Source organism: Bactrocera oleae, chromosome 3 (assembly GCF_042242935.1).
Source record: "Bactrocera oleae isolate idBacOlea1 chromosome 3, idBacOlea1, whole genome shotgun sequence".
Taxonomy (NCBI): Eukaryota; Metazoa; Arthropoda; class Insecta; order Diptera; family Tephritidae; genus Bactrocera; species Bactrocera oleae.
The window spans coordinates 84809234-84830822 of NC_091537.1; the positions used below are offsets into that span (position 1 = coordinate 84809234).

The 21589-nt window shown below is 33.6% G+C and overlaps 1 protein-coding gene across 2 annotated transcripts in view; it reads left to right on the forward strand.

The window, feature by feature from the left end:
• The first annotated feature begins 41 nt into the window (after window positions 1–41).
• The window catches only part of LOC106627093 (uncharacterized), a 37282-nt gene continuing 15734 nt past the window's right edge, over window positions 42–21589 (forward strand). For both annotated transcript variants that reach the window (XM_070107089.1, XM_070107090.1), the window contains exons 1-3: window positions 42–131; window positions 3416–3655; window positions 3819–3974. In XM_070107089.1, the coding sequence (XP_069963190.1) occupies window positions 3593–3655; window positions 3819–3974 (219 nt within the window). In that variant the 5' untranslated portion in view covers window positions 42–131; window positions 3416–3592. The remainder of the gene's footprint in view (window positions 132–3415; window positions 3656–3818; window positions 3975–21589) is intronic.

A 21589-nucleotide genomic window follows, 5' to 3' on the forward strand; every position in this document is an offset into this window, starting at 1 on the left:
TTTGTATTTTTCTTTCATCGTGTTCTTCATTACATATAATCGATGTGTCGTGTCGAGCGCCAAAGCCAGCCACACAGAAGCCCTGCATGATTGAGAAGTGCTCAACGTGGGAGGTGGAAGAGTTGGCTGAAGTAAGTATTATCAGTTACTTTAAAGTGTAGTGTGTTTGTTCTTTTATGGTGGAGGTGAAAGCATTAAAGCTTAGCATTGCTGACGCTTTTTGCTTCCTCTGTGCTTTTGTTTTTTGTTTTTGGGTGATTTTCACAGTATATCCCTTTGCCTGTTTTCACATTATTAATCGTTCAACTTTTCTTTTGAATTTTAATTTTCGACTGTTTACATTTTAATTAGTGTAAAGCTTTCATTTTTCACATTATTTCCGCTAGCTCTTTTGTGCGGCTTGTGAAATTTCGGTTTTTAAGTTAAAAGATTAATACTATATGGATAATTTATACGCGGGTAAATATTATATGGTTTCTGCTATTTATTATTCATACAGTAAGTACTAATGTGCATAAGGGAGGGCCGTAAAAACCGTTAACAGTTCGTCGAATGATTGCGAATTAGCATTTTACAAGAGTATTTGGAACCGAAATTGCGACTAAAGCGTACTTGTTATATAAAAGACGTGACATAGGAGTTATTAAAATATGCTCATACTGCTTATTTTCTCTAAGTGATTAATCAAAGAAGTTGAAAGTTCTCAGTTCTCAGATATTCAGCGTGCATTAATTGAGTACCTTATTAGGAGTGGGACATATAGAACGAGGCTCTATTTAAGCTTATAGACTTAAGCAGTCCCATAGAATAGCAATTTTACTCATAAATATGAATGAAGTTTTTACGCCCTTTAATTACTAAATCTCAAAGTTAATAAACTTTACTTTCTATATATACTTTCAATTCTAACAATGTAATTTAAGCATTGTAAACTCTACAAAATAACAACTGCATAAATAGGATATGCGAAATTGTTGCACATTACACTTTCATACTCCAGTATGAGTCCTCATTACGTCACACAACAATCTACATGTAATAACAGAAATTTTAATAAACTCACTTGCCCTCAGCGCAAAATCAGTAATTCTCGTTCGACAGGCAACCTGGAGTGAGGCTGAAAGTGTTTATGTTAAATTATTGCTAGTGTCTTATGTCTTAATTGCACTCTAGCTGTAATGCAAGTGGAAAGTCACGAAAAGTAAACGTCATTTAAGTGCAACGAGATGAAGATGACTCGCTGGTTGACTCTGACGAGAACAGTCTTACGATGTCTGCTTACACGAACTTAGCTGGCTACATGTCGCACTTATTGAAACGCAGCGACTTTCTGACTCGTCACTTATGCGTATCCGTCTAAGTAGTTAACATTTGTTAAGATGAAGGGTTGTTGCACATAAAACTCTCGGTACGACACACACGAAAGCATAACCAACTTCATTCAAAGCTTCCAAATCGCAGCATGCTCACTCGCTTATGACTCGAAGTGCGCGAAAATATTCTTATCCACACAAGAGTGTACTTATGTATACACATAAGTATTTACATTCATATAAAGCAACGATATAAGCATATAAGTCGAGGCGGCTTATTTCCTATCACATATGTGCCTTCATATTGGATAAACTGTTGTGCATAAAAACTCCAACGGCGAGTCCCTCCGACCCTAATCGTGTTAAGCTTATGACGGTTTAGTACTCTTTCGTCCGTTTGCGGTATAGGCATAAGAAAAACAAAATATTTATTGTACATACATATATTATATAATATGGTTTAGCGTGAGGGTATAAGTAAACCACTGGTGAATAGACTCTATGTATGCTGCCGAAAAGTGTTGCCATCAATTATGAATTAACTTCAAAATTTTCATTAATACAAAACAGTTTGTGTTTATATTAAATATTTCGTCCGCTATTTGGTATTGCAGAATAATAAACGTTTTTTTTTATTTTGTATGGAATAAATATTAATGATTTTCCTTTCCGTTAGTACACCTCATAGTTCATTGAACTCAGCCGTCCGAAGGTGTGGCATTCTTTTAATTGTATTTATAAGAAACCGTCCGACATGAGTTCCAAAAGCGTTACTGACATGAGCGGCAATAGCTGGAACTTAGCGGTTTTTTCACTAAGCCGGCGTAATATGATTTTTAAATGCATTTCTGGTTACTCAATGTCGATTCAATGACTCGATTAAAAATATACATATTACCAGAAAGTCACAGTCACTTTCATTGTTGGGTTTTGGGTATTCTTCTCCTAGGAGTCCTTTGGATCTTGAATTGCGCTTCAAATGTTTGTGATCTAGTATTTATCGAGTTAAAGATGTTCCCAACCATCTAAAACCCTCTATCACGGCAAGACTAAAGATCTCATTCATAGCTATTCGTACTGGTAGAGATTTGTTTAATAAGATCGACATTGGGCTTTAAATGACTTTTCTATATCTTCAATTAAAATTAGAAAGACACACAGTTCGTTAATTTACAATTTCATTTCTGTAGAATTAATCAATTTCTATTACATGGCAACCCTATTACACTCCTAAATCGCGTGTTAAGGTATTATCAAACATTTCTTTCATCTAAAGAAATATATCACATTGTTAAACTCCTAAATTATTTAATAAAAATATTTTAACACATTTCTCCGATATGGCAACCTTTCGTATCTACTATAGTAATTATACCAATGTGGTTGCGGCTACAAACGTTTACACACTAGTTTGTGATTATGTGGGTTTTAAGCCTTCGCATATGTTTATCCAGCATTACTTAACATTTATGCACATTTACCATATTTACCTCATATCTGTATATGTGTGTAAATAAGATATGCATATATAATAGCACACAAAAATATGAGCATCCTGTTTCTACGCCCATTTTTGGCATTTAATGCGTCCGCGCCCAGTTTAATATTTATTTGTAAATACCATACACTAAATTAAGTCCGTATGCACATACACACATATATATACATATATACCTATATACCTACATAACTTCAGTTCATCATCATTTTATCATTATCTGGCTGTTTGTACTTGTTTTTGTTTTTTGTCGTCTTCCTAATTTTTTGTCTTTTACCAGCATACAAATTTGCGTATAGTTCTGACTTTTTATAAAGTCAGGCATTATTATTATATTTAATCTATACACACATTGCCGATTATATATATACATATATGTATCAAATTTATACACACAAATACATACACAGATATTATGCATATTTTAATACCAAACACGCCTTAATAACTTATAACTTCTTATCATTCTGCCTGTTGTACGTTTTACCACATTTGCGATGGTGTCTTGCAAATAACAAAAATAACTACTTCTCTCCGTATGGCTTTTGAATATCTACATTTGCTGCAACTATGCAACTTCTGCCACAACTTAACTATTTCACAGTGCCCTGCGGCTTACAAGCCCATTCAACATATACATATGTATGCATGCTTGACTTTGGGCTCACACCTAGTTCTCGTTAACCTGTGGCCAGGGCTTGTAGATGCGTGGAGTTGAATGTAAATCGGCGCCAAATGCGACCCACTTACGAAGTCCGCATCGGTGCAGCAATGCTCGCCGATGGTCTCATGTGACGCTGGCGGTGGTACAATTATACTTGGCAGCAGCGCATCCCTCGCATCGGTGAGTAGTAAACATATAAAAAAAAAGTGAAACAAAATAAAAAACATCAAATAATATACAGGGCATTAAGTAATTAAAAAAACTAATAAGTATTTCAAAAATAAAGAAGTTAAAAAAAAACTTCATCTTTCTCTTTAAAATATAATAAATTTTCAATTTCCAGTCGGATGATGGTAATCCCAGTGAAGAAGATGACGATGATTCAACGGATGTTGATAATGTTGAGGAGTTAGCTGCTGATCATGATGATGTTATATGCATCATGAGGAACCCCAGCAGCCAAGTGCTGAGCGTCTTACCTACCTGTCAGAGATCCAAGGTAAGTGGAAGAACGAATAATTGTAGAAAAGTTTAAAGGTATATATATAATATTTGATGCTACTGAAACCAGAGAGGTTTGGATACCCAGTATTGTAGATCTCATAACTCAAGTACTCTGTTAGTCGCTCTAATAAGTAAGTTGTAATGTCGACCTTTGTTTGTTATTTTTTTTCGCAACTCTTGGTCTTGGTATTCGTCTTGGTGTTGGTCTTGGTATTGGTCTTGGTTTTAGTCTTGGTCTTGGTATTGGTCTTGGTTTTGATCTTGATCTTGGTATTGGTCTAGGTCTCGGTCTTTTTCTTGGTCTTACTCCACACAAAATCACTTTAAGAAACACAGTATTTAAGATACCATTTGTTCGTTATTTTACAATTCAAGAACCATCCACCTAGAGTTCATATATCTGCTAAATGTTTTAACTGCATTGTGACTTTCTAATTACGGCAATAACAAAATTTTAAATTCTTTCTTCCAAGACCAAAAGGTTCCAAGCAGAAATATTTCCGACTCGTGTACTGCCAGAAAGTAACACCAACTCATTCCACTTTAGCTTAAAGTGACCAGTGAGACGACCTTACTGGCTCATTCAAACATATCTAAATATTCCTTCAAAGCTGACAAGCTTATAAAGGATTACATAGTTGTGACCTACTGATTTCTCATTTAACTGTCTGTAGTTGACAAGCTTTAGTTATTTACAAAACATTTCTAGGTAAAACGCATGCTTATCTCCTTCCGTACAACATTTCCAACCAGTCCGCTGTAATCTATCTTTACTATGTAACATAATCGGTATTAAACTCAACTTGACTCAGGAGAAGTGACCGCTGTAGAAAGCGCACTGGTATCATCTCGCTGCGAATAGCCATCAGCTACAAATATTCTTACAAATTCCATCTCTCTCGAATTAGTAGAGTTTTCAATGGGCTGCTGTTTCCACTTCATTTCATCGCCACAGACGCGCAGACAGTTAATCGTTTAATCACCTGTGCGTTAGTTAACATTCTTCAGTTTTTTTGCTCTTATAGAATGAAGTTTATATGAAATAGACAGTGGAAACACGTCTTAAAGTTAGGTTATAAATTGTGAAACTTTCGTCTTCTTCGAAAATCACATGTATTTATATATTTATTATTTCTGAACTATCCAAAAAGAAAGAGCTACTTTTAATAGTGATTTCACTGTACTAATCAGTAAATTTCACGTTTGTTATTGTTGCAATTGTATCAGTAACGAACTCTGAATATTATTTGCGCAAGTGTAAAGAAACGTAAAAACTTGTATCCGATTCACCTCCGACTATAAAACAGACAGTTTTTTTTAACTCTCACAATATATTTTAACTGTAATAGAGTTCAAGTTTTTCAATCAGTCTACGTTGCAGTGAGTGACACAAAAATTTAAATACCTTTTGGTTTTACGATTGTTACCGAAGTTCGTGCCTCACAATCAGAGCACACTCAATACGTCCAGCAAACTACGAAATATCCTCATTGCACTTTTAACATAACAGAAAATTCGAAAAGTAATGACATGATAATGATAGGTACTTTTCTGTAACACCACAAACACAACAGTAAATTATAACAGGAGAGTGACGCTCGTTGATGACGGCGAGAGTTATCGCATTTGCTTGATGACAATGTGGTAAACAGGAAAGTAAATTGCGGTGGTAAACAATAACTGACCACTTTTTTGCTCAAAAGCTTCGCAGCGTGAGTTGGTCAATGAGTGAGCGAATAAACAAAGTGACTGAGCATATTAAATGTGGCGCCACTAATAGACTAAAGTGCCTGCGCTTAACGTAAAACATTTAATTAATGCTTATACAGAGGTATGTTGAAGCACAAAATGATAGCCATTGCAATGATTTAACAAGCGCAGGAGTTCGCTATTCCTGCAAGGTATCACTCGTATCAAATCTAGCGCTGCCGATAAGCTTTATTATGCCACAACGAAATGGACATTTGGTGCGCTGAATCGGAAAAATAATTAGGACAGAAAGTGTGATTTTCTTTGCTGTTGAGTTGACCGTATATTTTATATTTTTTCTTTATGACCTATTAATCATATGAATGGATTGGAAGGGAAAAGAGAAAATATTAACAAATCAAATAATTTTAATTGACAAATGAATGGGACATATGAAACCAATTAAATGTGTTGTTGTTTTTGCCTTTTTTTCTTAGTTTGTCGCTTTGTGTGTTAATGTCTTTTCATTTCCCACTTAAGGCTATTATTTTGTTAAAACTTTGCTCGCACATCCGGCGGAAGGGCAAACAACAACACGCAAAGAAAATGCAAACACAAAACAAAGACGAAACTTTACCAGAACCGTTTTATTATATTTGTTATTGTTGTAGCGTATTTTTGGCCATAGAATTTGTCACTAACAGCTGATTCCGCCAAGGGACAAGCCCCAAAACCAAACCAACAAATCGCAAGTTCTTTCGTTACCTACTGCTTCACCAACACCCCCTCTGATTTTAACCCACATTTCGAATTGTAATAATATTGATTACAGTTATATGTTATGCCTGCGCTACAGCTGTGTGAGTAGACAAAAACCAACAAATTTTTATTTGTAAGCATTTATTGGCCTTTTCGCTTGCTGTTTGGACTTTTGCTGGCGGCTGACTGGCCTCTGTGCCGGCGGTCACTTTGGTGCCATCCTCACACTCATTACATTTTACAATGTTTTACCAATCGTATCCCATACTTCTCTGTCTTCTTCTTTTTTTGTTGTTCTTTTTCTTCTTCATCAATTGGTTTCACTTGGCTGACTGTCTGGGTAGCACTTTCTTCTATTGCAGCGTGTTTTCTTCCGTTGTCTTCTGTATAGCTTCACAATCCAAATGTCCTACGCCTACGAAGCACATCTTTGGGCGCATAGCCAAAATAAGGTTGCCTTTTAGTTATGGAGCATTTTTGCATTGTGAAACCTAAACCAAAACACTGTGCTTAATCGGGTTTGTAATCTTCAGCCAGCCTGCATAAGTCCTTGAGACCTTGCATATGCGGCAGTTGTAGTAGGCCAATTCCAGCGCAATAATAAACTGTTCCACTATTGTTGTTATTGTTATTTTTTCTCATTTTTAATATTTCAAAGATATTTGCAAGTTTATTTGCTGCTGAGAGCAAGCATGGTGGAGAGAAGACTTTGTGGCGCGTCGTTGTGTCGCCAGCAAAAGTGTTACAGGGGTTACGTACTCGGGAGTACGGCCGTTATACAATTGTCTCTTCGTAAACTTCTTTTAGTTCCTAGCTAGCTGATTGCCATGCACCAACCATAAGCATTTTGCTTTTACACGAGAAATATTTTTTATTTCATGACACTTTTGGCAACCAAAATAATTTGGCATCATTCGTTGTTACTTTTTGTGCAAACAAAATTCAGATTGTACTATAATAATGACAGTAACAACCGAGGGCACGTAACTTGCACTCAATCTAACAGGCGCTTGAAGCGACCGAGCGGTCGGCTTGACATTTAAGAGGGATGCCGAACTTAAAGTGTGTGTATGTGTTTATTTTAATAAGAGCATTTCCCACTAGCTTTAGCTTCATTTATTTTGTGAAGTTTAAGCTTGTGTAATGAAATTCATTGCTAACCACTTACATATCTTATATTAACCGAGCTCATTCAATGGTGATAAAATTTTTGTGATGTTAATCAAATTGAAACAAACTTTTTTTCCTCCTAAAGTTACTACCTCATCGATTCAATGTAATTAAAGCGACGGCTTAAGCTATAAAATATGCCTAGACAAGGCAATCTTTGAATAATTATATGTACCGAATTTCATGAAGATACCTTGTAAAATAAAAAAAGTTTTAAAAAAACTCGAAATAGGTCGTTCAGCTCATATAACAGCTATATGCTATAGTTGTTGGTAATTGGTAATTCCAATATATAAGTTGTTTCATGAAAGGAAAGGAAAAAATATCAAATTATATCTCATAACGTAAGTGACTTGTTCTGATATATAATTTCCGTGATCTCGCTGGAAAAGTATGCATATTGCTTGTTGACTTCTTGTCTAAAATTTCACAAAAATTTTGGGTTCTAAGGAAAGCTTTTTCTAATAGTGATTTATTCTCGACCCCTGTATTCATCACAAATGTGTTTGTCAGGTAATTTTAAAGTTAAAGTTTAGTGTTGGATGACGGTGGAATGTGAATATAAATTCACAGAAAAAAAACATTTTTATTAACTCTTTCTCTTGGCCAACCGCTAATATGACAGCCCAAGCACTATGTGTCCAAATTTTAACACAATCTGTAAAATATGACTGCTTTAGCCCTTATGGAATAACCAAACTGCTGCTGAGATATTTTCTTATAATTTAATTTCACTACGCTAGCTAAATTAAATAAAAGCTTTCCAAGACATGAAAATATGTTTGTAATTTTCTTTGCGTTTTTATTTCCCAGGAACTTGTTTCGGTTTTTATTGTTGACAATTTTCTTAAATATCAAAGACTTTTGAGCATCTTGACCACAGCTTAGAAAGGGCATATATGTATATACATTGGTTGAACAAATAAATACTAGTTGCTGGTGTTCAGCTATTTTGTTGTACGAGTTGTACGTACATATGTTATATGTCAAACAAATCCGTTTCACAAAATCTCATTTTCGCAAAATGTTGAGCTTTGAAGCCAGCGCGCACACATACTTATGCAGGTATTTATAAAGCTACCAAAAAGCAGATTTTACAGTATATTTGTGTACAAAGCCCGTATGTGTTTAATAAATGTAGATTTGTCGCACACGAAATGGACCTTTGCTCCCTCTTGTCAAGAGGAAAAAAGCTGCACCGTGTAACCTTTAAAATGGCAAACATAATCATACCCACTAACACACAGACATTAACCTAAATGCGAAGCCTCTGTTGCCATTTACAATAGTATAAGTACGAATCCTTTAACGAAGTCCTCAAGTACGCTCATTCTTTCGGCGGCAAATTCTTTTTAGCAGCTGCAAGTAAATACAACAGATGTGCACTTGTAGAATTTCATGTGCTTACACATTAATATTTCTTGTAGCACACATACACATATATATTCATTGTAGTGTGTGTGCCCTGAACCACTATTCCATATTTGCTATCTTCCTTTATTATTTTTACTTTTTCCATCCGCTATACAAAGCGCTTAAGACGTTGACTACAAATCACATATTGTCTAAATATTTTTATCCGCTTTTTGCTTTTGGTCTCCTTTTAACCCGCAGCCATCCGCCAACTCACTTCAGTTGACTTGGCTTCCTCCCGCCTCGCTTCATTCAATATCACACACATTTAATAACAGAGTCGCGCTTTATATGTTTACCGTTCACTTGCAATATATTTAATTACTCACCATCTAAGTATTTATAAGTTCCTAAGCCTCGTCGATAAGTTACAACCCTAATAAATTTGCAGAACGTTTTGTATTTAATCGCCTTTCTTAAAAATTCATGGAAATGAGTTGTTTATGACTTGGAAGCTACTGGGGCCCTTGATTTGATATAAATCTCTTCCCGATAAATCTACGTGCACCTTAGTTTTAAAAGCGTACTCTCCAAGATAAACAGAAACTTTTTAAATAACAGGACTTTCTAATATGAAAATTATAAGCTGAAAGCTAGTTTAAGACTATATATGTATAATAAAGCAGCTCAATAGTATACGAGTATAAGTATAGTAAATAATATTTTGATATCAAACAGCAAGGGGCACGAGAGAGCAATCGTTGTTCCAAAAGTGATCAAGCGCAGAATGTAGACGGTAGCATCTTGGATAAGGAGGTGAGTCAACAAACATTACCGAGTATTTCTAACATTGTTATGCACATACATATAAGTGTGGGCACACGAAAATTGGAAGCGGAATAGCAAATAAATTCAGCTTAGAGCTGGAAAGGAAATGAAAATACATTCCGAGCTGGACAAGCAACCGTTCAGTGCAGTTGTAATGCAGCGTAGCATGGTTGTTTGTGGACATATAAATAATCATTTTTGTTTTATTATTATTACAAAAATGCAACTAGATTTCACATCTGTGGTGTTCTACAGCTGCCGGTGTTTCGGTCTGCTGGGCTCTTATGTGCATTTGACCTCTCAGCGTTGAACATTTTCTGGCCAAATCTTGGTCTGATGATTGCACACGCCTGGCAATCGTTGCGGGAATGTATTGGATTTACGGATAGTTATTGTGGACAACAATGTTTATCAACTTTATGTAATTTGATAGTTTTCCTCTTCGTTTGCTACACTCTACGTCACAGCGCGTCCTTCTTGCTACGAAGTAACACTTGAGCGTCCTGCTGCCTTGCTTTTTTACAGCTGTAGTGTTCACATGGCTGAATGCTGAATTTTTTTTATAATCTGATTTTGTCAATCCAGTTATTCTGTTTTTAGGTATGTACAGCGTACCAGCTAGTGAGCGCGCATCTTTTCATGTGAGCGACGAGCGCAAGCAAGGTCTCATGCAATCACGATTGCTCTGACAACAAGCATTACACGTATTTAACAGTAACCCTACCAGAGCGGTGAAATGACCGCTTTTGAGACTTTAATCAAAATTGTTTACAATAATTCCAGGTTTTTATTTTTCTTGAATTTACTGCACGACTTTTTCTACAATATAATATATAGCTGTTTAATTTTCCATTACATATTTCTCTTCTTCTTTCGTTTTTCCTAATAATAATATGTACTCTACCGTTGTCTACCCTGAGCGGTCTTTTGACCGATAGAATATGAAATTTTATAAAATTACCACTTAGCGAATTTGTTGTTCTCAAACTCACTGAACCATTTATAGGTTGCGGAAGAAATATAACCACCAATAATTTGTTTACGAACACATCTTTAGCAACAAAACGTTTATCAAAAATAACTACCTCAGTAAGAACGAAAAACATGTCAAATTGGACATTGCAAAAAAAATATAAAAGCATAAACATTTGTTTTACATGTAAAAAATATGTTTGTTGCATCTGTAAAAAGTGCGACGAATACCTTCTTTTTTTTAGTTTGACTAAGGATATGTATGTAAATTACTTAAGTAACATATAATTTTTCAGTTTCAAGTCTTCTTGATTAAAGTGTACTCCAAAAGCCCGAAAAATAAATGTTTTTTAATTATTATATGATAATTATTTTGCGTTTATTGTTTCTTCGCTGTACTAATTACAATCAACTGGAAAAGACTATTATGTTTATTTCAAAAGCGGTGATTTGAGCGACATCGGTAAAAATAGGTATATATTATATAATATGTCGGTAGGTTTAGTGTAAATGTTGTTACCGATCAAATATGAAATTGTCAGCAATACTTTATAATACTTTATTCTGTCATCAACCATTGATTGAATTATAAATATTTTTTCTGCAAAGTTTTGCAAAATTTTATGTTGATTTGGAATTTTGAAGTTTTTAATTAAATTTTTTCTAAACTTTCTAAGAAAATTTGGCATTATGTTGACCATATTAAAATTATTTATTGAACATTATTATGTACGGGACTATTAGAGATTCTGCTACTGAGGTCAAGAACAAAGTCTAGAAATATCTATAATGTTATATATATGGTATATACACATGTTATAGAGATTTACAAATTATCTACTCCGAAAGCTGTCTGAGAACCGGTTACCAATCGGTTTTCTGTTACCAAACCTTACAAGTACATATATACTAACAATATATTTGGGTTTTACTATATTGCTCTGAGTTCTTTATAATTTTATTATTTTTCTTTTAAACATCTTTATAGAAAACATGAAAACTTCTACTCAATTTTTGGCATCTTTTTAGTTATTAGAGACGTCTATATTAACCTCATTTACCCCCAAGAAAGGTCGTTACAGCTTTTAAGGCTTCTGAGGAAACTACAAATCAATCGAGCTCTTTATGTTCTCAAATGCAGTCAAGAGTATATAAAACATACAGAACCTATAAATCCATTACAATATATATTAAGTTTCAAGCAACATATATTCCCAGCAAATTTACACCATCTTTGTAAGAAATATCCATATATTCGAAATATATGATATAATGCTCATCATTACTCAATACTACACAAAAGTGGCCAGTGACTTAGTATAGATGTGCCTCCAAACCTGAGATTTTGGAAATATGTAAAGTTTTAATAAGAACATCTCGTTTTATTGAAATCTTTTGTCGTTTGAAAGTTGGTATTAGACAAGTTAAATAATAAATATTTTTTTTAAATAATATATGAATTAAATTATTTCCTAATGAAATCACTGAAACAGTGTGCATCCGAAAAACATTAATTCCATACACAGTGTAACAGTAACAAAATCTTAAGTAATACGTATCATAAATGTGCTGATACATTTCCATATAAAATAATCGATTCACATATTTGCCAACAATGAAATTAATAACAGAATCACCTCCTACAACGACAGCAAAGAGAACTTTTCAAAGCAGAATGCAATGTAATAAATGCCGTCTGAAAGAAGTTAAAATTGTTGCCAACACACAAAAGGCAGCAGTAACTAAAACAGAAAACAACAAAAGCAGAGTGCACTGAAACAGAGATGAAGTGCAACTTAAAACCACTCGACAGCTGAAATTAGAACAGATGCCGGCGTCAACTCCTCTAGAAACAAAAAAAAAACACTGCATATATTTATAAATGCTTGCAACTGCGGCGACGGTGCACACGGAGGGCATGCTGTTAAAGCTATTGAAAAAAACAACAACAACAAAGTTCGCTACATAAATAATAACTCTTCGCAAGAGAAAGTCGAAATAGTTGTGCGGAAACCAAAAACCTAACACAAAAAGTGCACTCAGAACACTTTATGGTGACAGAAATTTTCTAAAATAAAGACAGACAGACGATTCGCAAATACACAAAATTATGAATCAATGCAAACTATTGCCAACAAAATACCTCCAGTTAACTCAACCGCGTCAAAAGCAGCCCTCACAAAAAGTGCACAGGTCCTACTAATACAATAACAAAAATAACACTGCATTTTTAAGAGAAAGTGACAAAGTTGCTGCACTTAAGAGTTGGTTGAATAAAATTTATGAAATTGAGTCGACAACAGAAATCGTAATTGTAACAGGTCCAGAAAATTTTACCGTAGCCGACGTAAAGTACTTGAAGTTGATAATGAGGATACATAATCATATTTATGCAAAATTCAGAGGCAGCTTTAAATTCTGCTTATTTTCACTTAAACAGAAGAATTTTTCTATATTATTGTTTTTTCTACAAAACAGCTGAAGCATTAAAAAAACTTGGTTCAGATTAAGAATACGAATAAAATACCTAAAATAATTTAATCTATTTAAAACGATTTGTTTTTTTTTTTTTGGGAATATTTACAACAAACTCCGCATTTTTGTAATTCAAGTTAATTTTTTTGGTTATATTGGTAATTTGTCTTCCTTCTTTGCTTGAAATGCATTTTCCATTTAATTCTCCTCAAACTACTACAAGCTTGTACTACTTGTAGTTAGAACAGCAGCGGTTGAATTTATTTTGTCGGCAATTGTTTAATTTAATTTTCTGGTCACTTAAGTGGCATAGTTCTTTCTAAAAAGACAATTAATTTCACGCATTCACTTCCGACACACAATCATTTGCAAGCGAAAGCAATTGCTATTTTACGCAGAAAAATTTAAATGGAAATGAAATTGAAAATATGAAAAATTCACAAATGCAAATAAAAGAAAAAACTTGAATAAAAACTAAATCTGGGCAGAATAGTTGAAAATGAAAAGAATAATATTTGCGCGGCAGTTAGCAAATAATAGCATAGCCACAGGCGCATGCTGGCTTCTAAACAACCGATGCTACAGCGATGTCAAATAGGTAGTGCAAGTGCTAGGTTAGTTGGCGGTGTTGTATGTAGTGGATGGGGCATCGACGGGTGCACAATTCGCTGGCATATTTGCATGGCACGACAATAGCAACAAACGATGTAAATACCAACAGCAACAAAATGTTTCAAGCATGAATGCACAGAATGCAAATAATAAATAGTCAACTGAGAACAAAAAGTGTAGAAAAATGGAAATAAATAGGAAAACAACAATTGGTGCTGCTATTATAAGCAATTTTTCCACCGCTTTCCGTTTTTCTTTTGTTTTCCTTTTCTTGTGTCTTTCTAAACAATAATAAATATGTATGCACGTTTGTGTATATATTTGGACAACGATATAACTGCCATATGTTTTTGGGCGGTTATAACTGTAGAACACATACACTAAACTGATTTGATTTCCAAATACCACATGAAAACGTTTTCAAAACTTTTTTAAATTTTAGGTAAATTAACTTGATTTTCTATAACTTTTTATTTAATATAATATATAAATATAATTTAAGAGAATTTTTAAAAGTTACTCATACAACGTGGTGTTCTCCATGCGATTCCACTTAAGTTGCGTATACGCTGTGAATGCCTATTTTTTAAGCAAAAAACATCGCGCTCGTATGCAATCAATGGTTAGTGGGTTTTCACAGGCTAAGCTAGCGCCAGTTATGAAACCACTATTTCTCCTCTAATATATGTGCTTATGCTTGTGTTCATAGTTAGACCGCGAAATTGCCCACAATCGGACATAAATGCGCGCAGTGCAAAACAATTTGCAGTTTGCATGTATTGCTGCAAATATATATATTTGTATTTATTTTGCCGTATGTTTTGCTCACGTTGTGACTTTCAGAGAGTAGTTTGTTTTCCAAAGCTTTTTCTACCAAACGCTTTACTTCACGTCAATGAAAAAACAATGGCATTTTGAGGAAAAAAATAATATTTTGACTTATTTGATATTAATTATTTAGGTAGACTTAGGAACGGTGTTGTGGATAAGATATTAAAACTAATTTTAAATCATTGAATTCTTAAAATAAATAGTGCCAAGTTCGCTTCGCTATTTAGTTACATATCATGTTTCTGGCCAACAAAGCTTTGTATGAAATGAAAGAATAAAAGTATATGTATCTCTATATATACTAATATATATACATACATATGTAATATACACTGACAACTTTATTGTGAAACAAAAAGTGGATACACACACCCACAAATATATCATTCAACGTGACAGCGCGTGGCCTTGTAAGCCTGCCGCCAACAATTTGCGCTTGACAAACCACACTAAAAAACAAAAATGTGGCACAACAACAATAAGTTGGTTTATGTGCAGCACAATTGCCCACAAAAACAAATGTGTACATGCAACAACGATTATTCTGGTTTGTAGGTCCAACAGATCCTAGTTTCTATGTTGCTTTTCGAGAACACGCTCGCGTACACTTTCATGCATACAAACGCATAAAACTACTCACGTACTCGTACAAAACATCCTCCGCCGCATCGTCGCATTACGACAATTAGAGTGGACAATTTCATTGCTTTTGCGGCGAAAAGCACTAAATTTCGTTGTTAACTACCATTGTAATGCAGTCAAATGGTGTGCAGCGACGGCTGTATGAGGTTTTCTAATGAGTTGCGCATGCGCGTGTATTCGCGGCTCACGAATGTAACCAAAATACACAAAACACGAAAACTGCAAATATAGAATTTTCAACGAAATTTGTTTATAACCGTGTCGTTGCATTAAAGTTTGTGGTTATGAGGCTATGTTATATCAACGGCTCATTGCAATAACACATTAACTAGATAGCAGCTGCTATTATCATTAGCATAGGATACATTAAATGTTATTGGTAAATACGCTTTGTAACCGAATTTCTGTTTTGATAGTGATATGGTAAATGAGTTGGTGAGTATAAAGGACCCTTAAATATTCACCTTTGTGTTGAATGTACAATAGACTATGAAAAATGCTATTTTAACATTGTGAGCATATTTCTGAACCAATAAATATAGTGATATAAAAGTGAACGATAATAAGCGATAATTGAAAATAGTATATACATATAATAACAACAACGTAAACAAAAATGTTTTAAAAATCGATTCATAAACTTTTCTAAAGTATAACATAAAAAAGTATAGAGAAATCCAAACCGAAATCGATTTAATTTTATATATAATGAAATTACTATGATAAAATAATATGTAATATTTTCGCTATACAAAAATTAAAATTACTTGGTACAAAATAGTATTTATATAATCAAGTTGAATATTAAGACACACTATAATGTTAACGCTTCATAAATTGTTAAACTTATAAATCAAAATTTACCTAATACAAGAGTAATACTATTTTCGGCTACACCAGAGCTATGATACTCTTCACAGTAGCATTTCTTATAGCAACTATATGTATAACTTAATCTGGAAACGCACCCGGCTAACGGTTTGCAATTAACAAAAACAGTTTTGCTAGCTCTTTCTAGCCACGTTGTTTGATATAAATAACCTTCAAGTCGAATTAGGGTTACTTACGAAAAATATACAAGTATTTTATGAATATATTTATTGTGATTTTTATGGACTAGTTTGCATGGAAACTATATGCGGTATAAAAGCGTTCGAATTTTTTTCCTTTAAAACTCTATCAACATTATATAATTTTAAATATTCTTCACAATCGCAACTTTAAACTTTTTGAATAATAAAATTGTATAAACTTAACTGCATTCTAAGTGAATAGATCGCAAATAAAATATTTATACTCATTCTTGCAACTTCTGCTTGAATTTCTTTTAGCTAATAAATCAAGCGAGCATGTGGCTTTAAATATGTATGTGTTTTTTTAGAGATTCATATATACCAATATTAAGTATATACACATACTACATACATACAGTATACATCAAAAAAAAAAAACATTTCTTTCGCTATTTTTCTTATAACCCAGTTTCTGCGAAAAATGTAAAAGTGAATTCATTGATTTTGAAAAGTTTTCTCTGTACTGCATTGAAAAGTTAAAGCACAGAAAGTGTAGAAATACAATAGAACAATGTAATGCCTTTCTTTTTTCTCAATTCTTCATCAACAACTAGGCATCCATGGCGTATAAGTAACCTACAAAAAGTGTTTTGATAACCTTTGACCTGTATATGTGTAAAAATATATCGACATATAAATATATTCAATATATGCTAGATATCATAGAGATTCATAGAAATGCATGAATAAGTTTGGACGTCAGCACGCAGCTATTAGCTTACCACTTTTATGTAGGTATACACCTTTTATTTATTTTATTGAGTGGTTTTTTGTTGCATCGTCACTCTCTGTCACTTCAAACTCAATTTCATAATTGCATAGCAATAACTGTTAATTATTGTCAAAATATTTTTACAACATACGTTGAGTAAATAGTTACGTAAATTTCTGCGTAATGAATACTGAAACATAAACCAATATATCGTATAAATTGTGCAATGGAGAAGCAGTATTGCTTTTTATATCAGTGTTGCCATATTGTGATTAAAAACATGCGAAAAATTAAAAAAAAAATCAAAAATTCAGCACAGAATAAAAATATCATATAATATTAAATTGTTCAGCCTTATCTAAATTAGTCAGCCTTGCTGACACAAAAAGCTTAACGCTTTTCTGTATTGAAGAATTATACAAGTAGAAATATAAAATTTTAAATTTCAAACGACAAAATTGTGAATTCAAAATACTTTTGTAGCAAATTCTTAAAATATTGTTGAAACAAAACGGCAACAATGAGTTAATGCCCACTGCAAAGCTACAAATTAAGTGCAGGAGTATTTTTGGTTTCATCGTGAAAAAAAATTGAGTGAGCCAGCTAACAAAAGGAACTTGCATTGAAGCTATAATACCCTTCGCAAATACAAATATTCCATACAAGCACTTGATTCCGATTGTTCAGTTTGTATGGCTGCTATATGCTATAGTGATCCGATATTGGCCGTTCTGACAAATGAGTAGCTTCTTAGTGAAGAAAGGACAGGCAAAATTTCAGATCGATAGCTTAAAATCTGAGGGACTAGTTTGTATATATACAGACAGACGGACAGATAGACGGGCATGACTAAATCAACTCAGCTCATCATGCTGGTCATTTATGTATAATTTTTTAGGGTCTCCGCCGTTATGTGCTGAGTGTTACAAACTTCGTGGCAACTTAATATACTCTACTCAGGGTATAAAAACAACGAGCTGAAAGCAGTGAAAAACGGTTTATTTTTATGTACGAATGTTCTGTATACCCACATATATACCATACACATAGTATAATTGTATGTAAGTGTGCTTTCCACTCTGCGCATTCCGCATTTGCATGCAAATGTTGACTTTCCAGTGCAGAGGGCAACCAGTGATCGCATGCCACTTAACCCGTATCCGAGCAAGCAACCAAATATGTAAGCATATCAATGCGTCTGTGTGTAAATGTGTGTATACAATGATATGCACTCTTTATGCTCCCATAAATGAAGTTGAAGCTTCCCGGTGCATGTGTGTATGTGCATGATTGCAGCTGCATTTTTCAACGAATCTCAGCTGAGCATTTATGCTACTCATAGCGTCTCTTTCATATACTTATACAGCTGAGAAGCTAATCTAATGGCGTGCCTAAGCGCTAATTTGTGTTTGGCAGCTATTTATGTGACATACATACATACTTGTATATACATTCCGAGTGGAGCTAATTTGCCACTGGTGTGCACATATACAGATTACTTATCTATATATAATATGTATGAATATAAATGCAAGTGTGTTTATATTTGTAAGGTAGTGCAACGCGAAATTTATGACAGCCATGTGGCGGGCAATTTTTAGTAGTACAACATTTTTCTTTTTTTTATCCTCTTGACTAAGCATTTTTTTAACTTAGCCATGTGCATTTGCATAAATGCTTCTGTGTTAGCTATTGTTGTTCAACCATGACCTAAACACAGTTTGCCTTTGGGCGCTGATGTTTTCCTTTGTCACCTCGAATTTACTTGCTTGTTTGTATCTACATGTTTGTATATGTTTATAAATCAGTTCATTGTTTAGTACTAAATTATGAGGTAAAAGCTTTCATTTAGCTTCAACTCAGCGCAAAGTAATTTAAGAAATGTCGACAAAGCGGCACAACACTGGTTTTTATAGTCATATTTTGTTGTTGTACACCATAGTGGTCCTGCATAAATATATACAAATTAAATATGAATTTTATTTTACCCACTTCTCGATTTGCACCTATACTTACTCTGCTATACTTAGTTACTAGATATAATGTTACCCAGAGTTCCCTAATTGCTATTTCTAATTAAAACAAAATCCCTTTTATATATAAAGAACCTCACCAATGAACGGTATATTCCTTTTGATACTTATTCGTCCTGCTTCAATTCCAGTTAATGAATTTACTTTAATTAATATTTATACATTGATACAATTAAATACTGTAAACATTTTTATGTTTATATATAAGGTCATATATGTATGCGTGCAAATATTTTCCAATTTTTTAAGCCAACAAAAATGTATTTATTAAATATGCAAACAAAATACGAATTTAACTGCGTTTCACACGTATTGTTGCTGACATTGTCATTGTAGCAAAGCGGTTGCCACCCGCTAGCAATGACATCAACTGTTGCAACTCATTGCTATGTGCGGATATATGAATATATGTGTGCATTAACATGTTGTCCGCGGTCATATTGGTCATCGAAAATGAAGAGAAAAGTGGAAATAGATTAACTCGTTCAGCACCAGTGACAATTAATAATTATTTCATATAATTCTTAAACAGTTACTGAAAATACGCATTTAACGGGCTTATAATGATGTATGATAATCTGGATTTATATCAATATGTAAATACATATCACATATGTGTAGATATATCTCTACATTTTACTCATAGCGAATATTTTCAAGTTTTTATTCCCAATTTGCATTTGCAACTCAAATGAATAAACTAAATCAAATGCAATAAATTAAAAGTATTTGTGATTAATATTTTGAAAATTTTGTTAATTGGACACGAGTGTAAATTTATAAAATTAATAAAGAAATCCCTTATAAAAATCCATCGTCAACATGAATGGACTTTTTATACTAGCTGGTCAATTTCTTTGCAATGCAAAATATTTTTCATCGCATGCTCTTCATTTTGCCAAGTCTACTTTACTTATTTTCCATTTTCATTTTTCGAAATTTGTTTAGCGAAAGCCTAGTAGTTGTTCAAAAATAATACGATTATTTTTATACTCTAGCAATTTGTGGCTACAGACGAGACGAGTTGAATTTCGAGTGATCTGATCGAGTGTCTGTCTGTTCGTCCGTGCAAACGATAACTTTAGTAAAATTTAAGATATCTCGATGAAACTTTATACACATACTTCTTGTCACCCTAGGAGTGTTAATTGCAGCTGGGAAAAATCGGACCACTGCCACGCCCACAAAACGCTATTAATGGAAAACCAATAATTTGCTAATAACTAAGCTCTACAATAAGATACAAGGCTGTTATTTAGTACAACGATTTGCACCAGGAAGAAGCATGTATGGTTGAAATAATCTTAAAAGTGGGTCACGCCCCTTAATAGTTTAATATACATATCTCCTTACTATTATAATAACCCAATTCGCTTAGCGTAAATATTTTTGCCATCCCTGCCCACCCGGTGAAAATAGGTGAATTTGAATTACAACCCCGCCCACTCCTCATATAACGATTTTGTTAAAAACTACTAAAAGTGCGATAAATCTATAAATTAATAACAACCGATGTATCTGGATAAAATTTAAAAACAACAAGCAAATAGTGGCTATGAGATGTGCCATCTTATGACCAAAAATTGCTCACAATGGAGCAAAATTGTTCAAACACCCAGATACCGAATATGTGAACCCCAGTTCATATTGCGAACTTTTTCTTAAAAATATCGGCCCATCTGTGAGATATATTATAGAAATTCAGAAATAATCATTTTCTGATAATATTCGGTCTATACGTCGAAAATAAATTACATCGGATCAATAATTCCTTTACTCCCCATATACCAAATGTAAAGATTTTCGAACTTCCGGGTGACTTTACACCGCATATATTGATCAATATGTGAGTTATCCTAATGGAAAGTGCGTGTTTTTCTAATAATAATGTATCGTTGTGCATAAGGTAATTCCCCAGCTTTAAACCTGGTAAGTAGCAAGATAGGAAATGTACGGTTACACCCGCTTTTAGTCCTTCCTTATGTCCTATATGTATATACCATTTAATAGTCATACTGTTTCAGCTTTGTAAGCGATTTAGGGGTAATTGCATTATATATTGTATTTTGTATGTCTTAGTAAATATGTATACTTATGATTCAAATAATATCCCCAGTAAATGCCAACAAATATAAACGAAAACACACACAAAAGCTATTAGCAGTAGAAGACCAGATAAATCATTTAATTTCTACACTAATTTACAGTTACAAATTATGAAAATCTAATTAGCAGCTGGAAGGCAAGAAGATGTCAGTAAGTTAAGTTTTAGGCAGTTATCTAGAATAGTGAATAAATAAGTGTATATTAAATGAACCTGTATGAGTACCCTTTTGGCAAGCAATCAACGTATGCATTTTGTATAAGGTTGTCCATATCGCTTCTTAGTGGCAATTAAATGAAGTCAACTTATTTGATACTATTTGTTTGTTTTTGTACCGAATTTAAGGAAATATGTCCT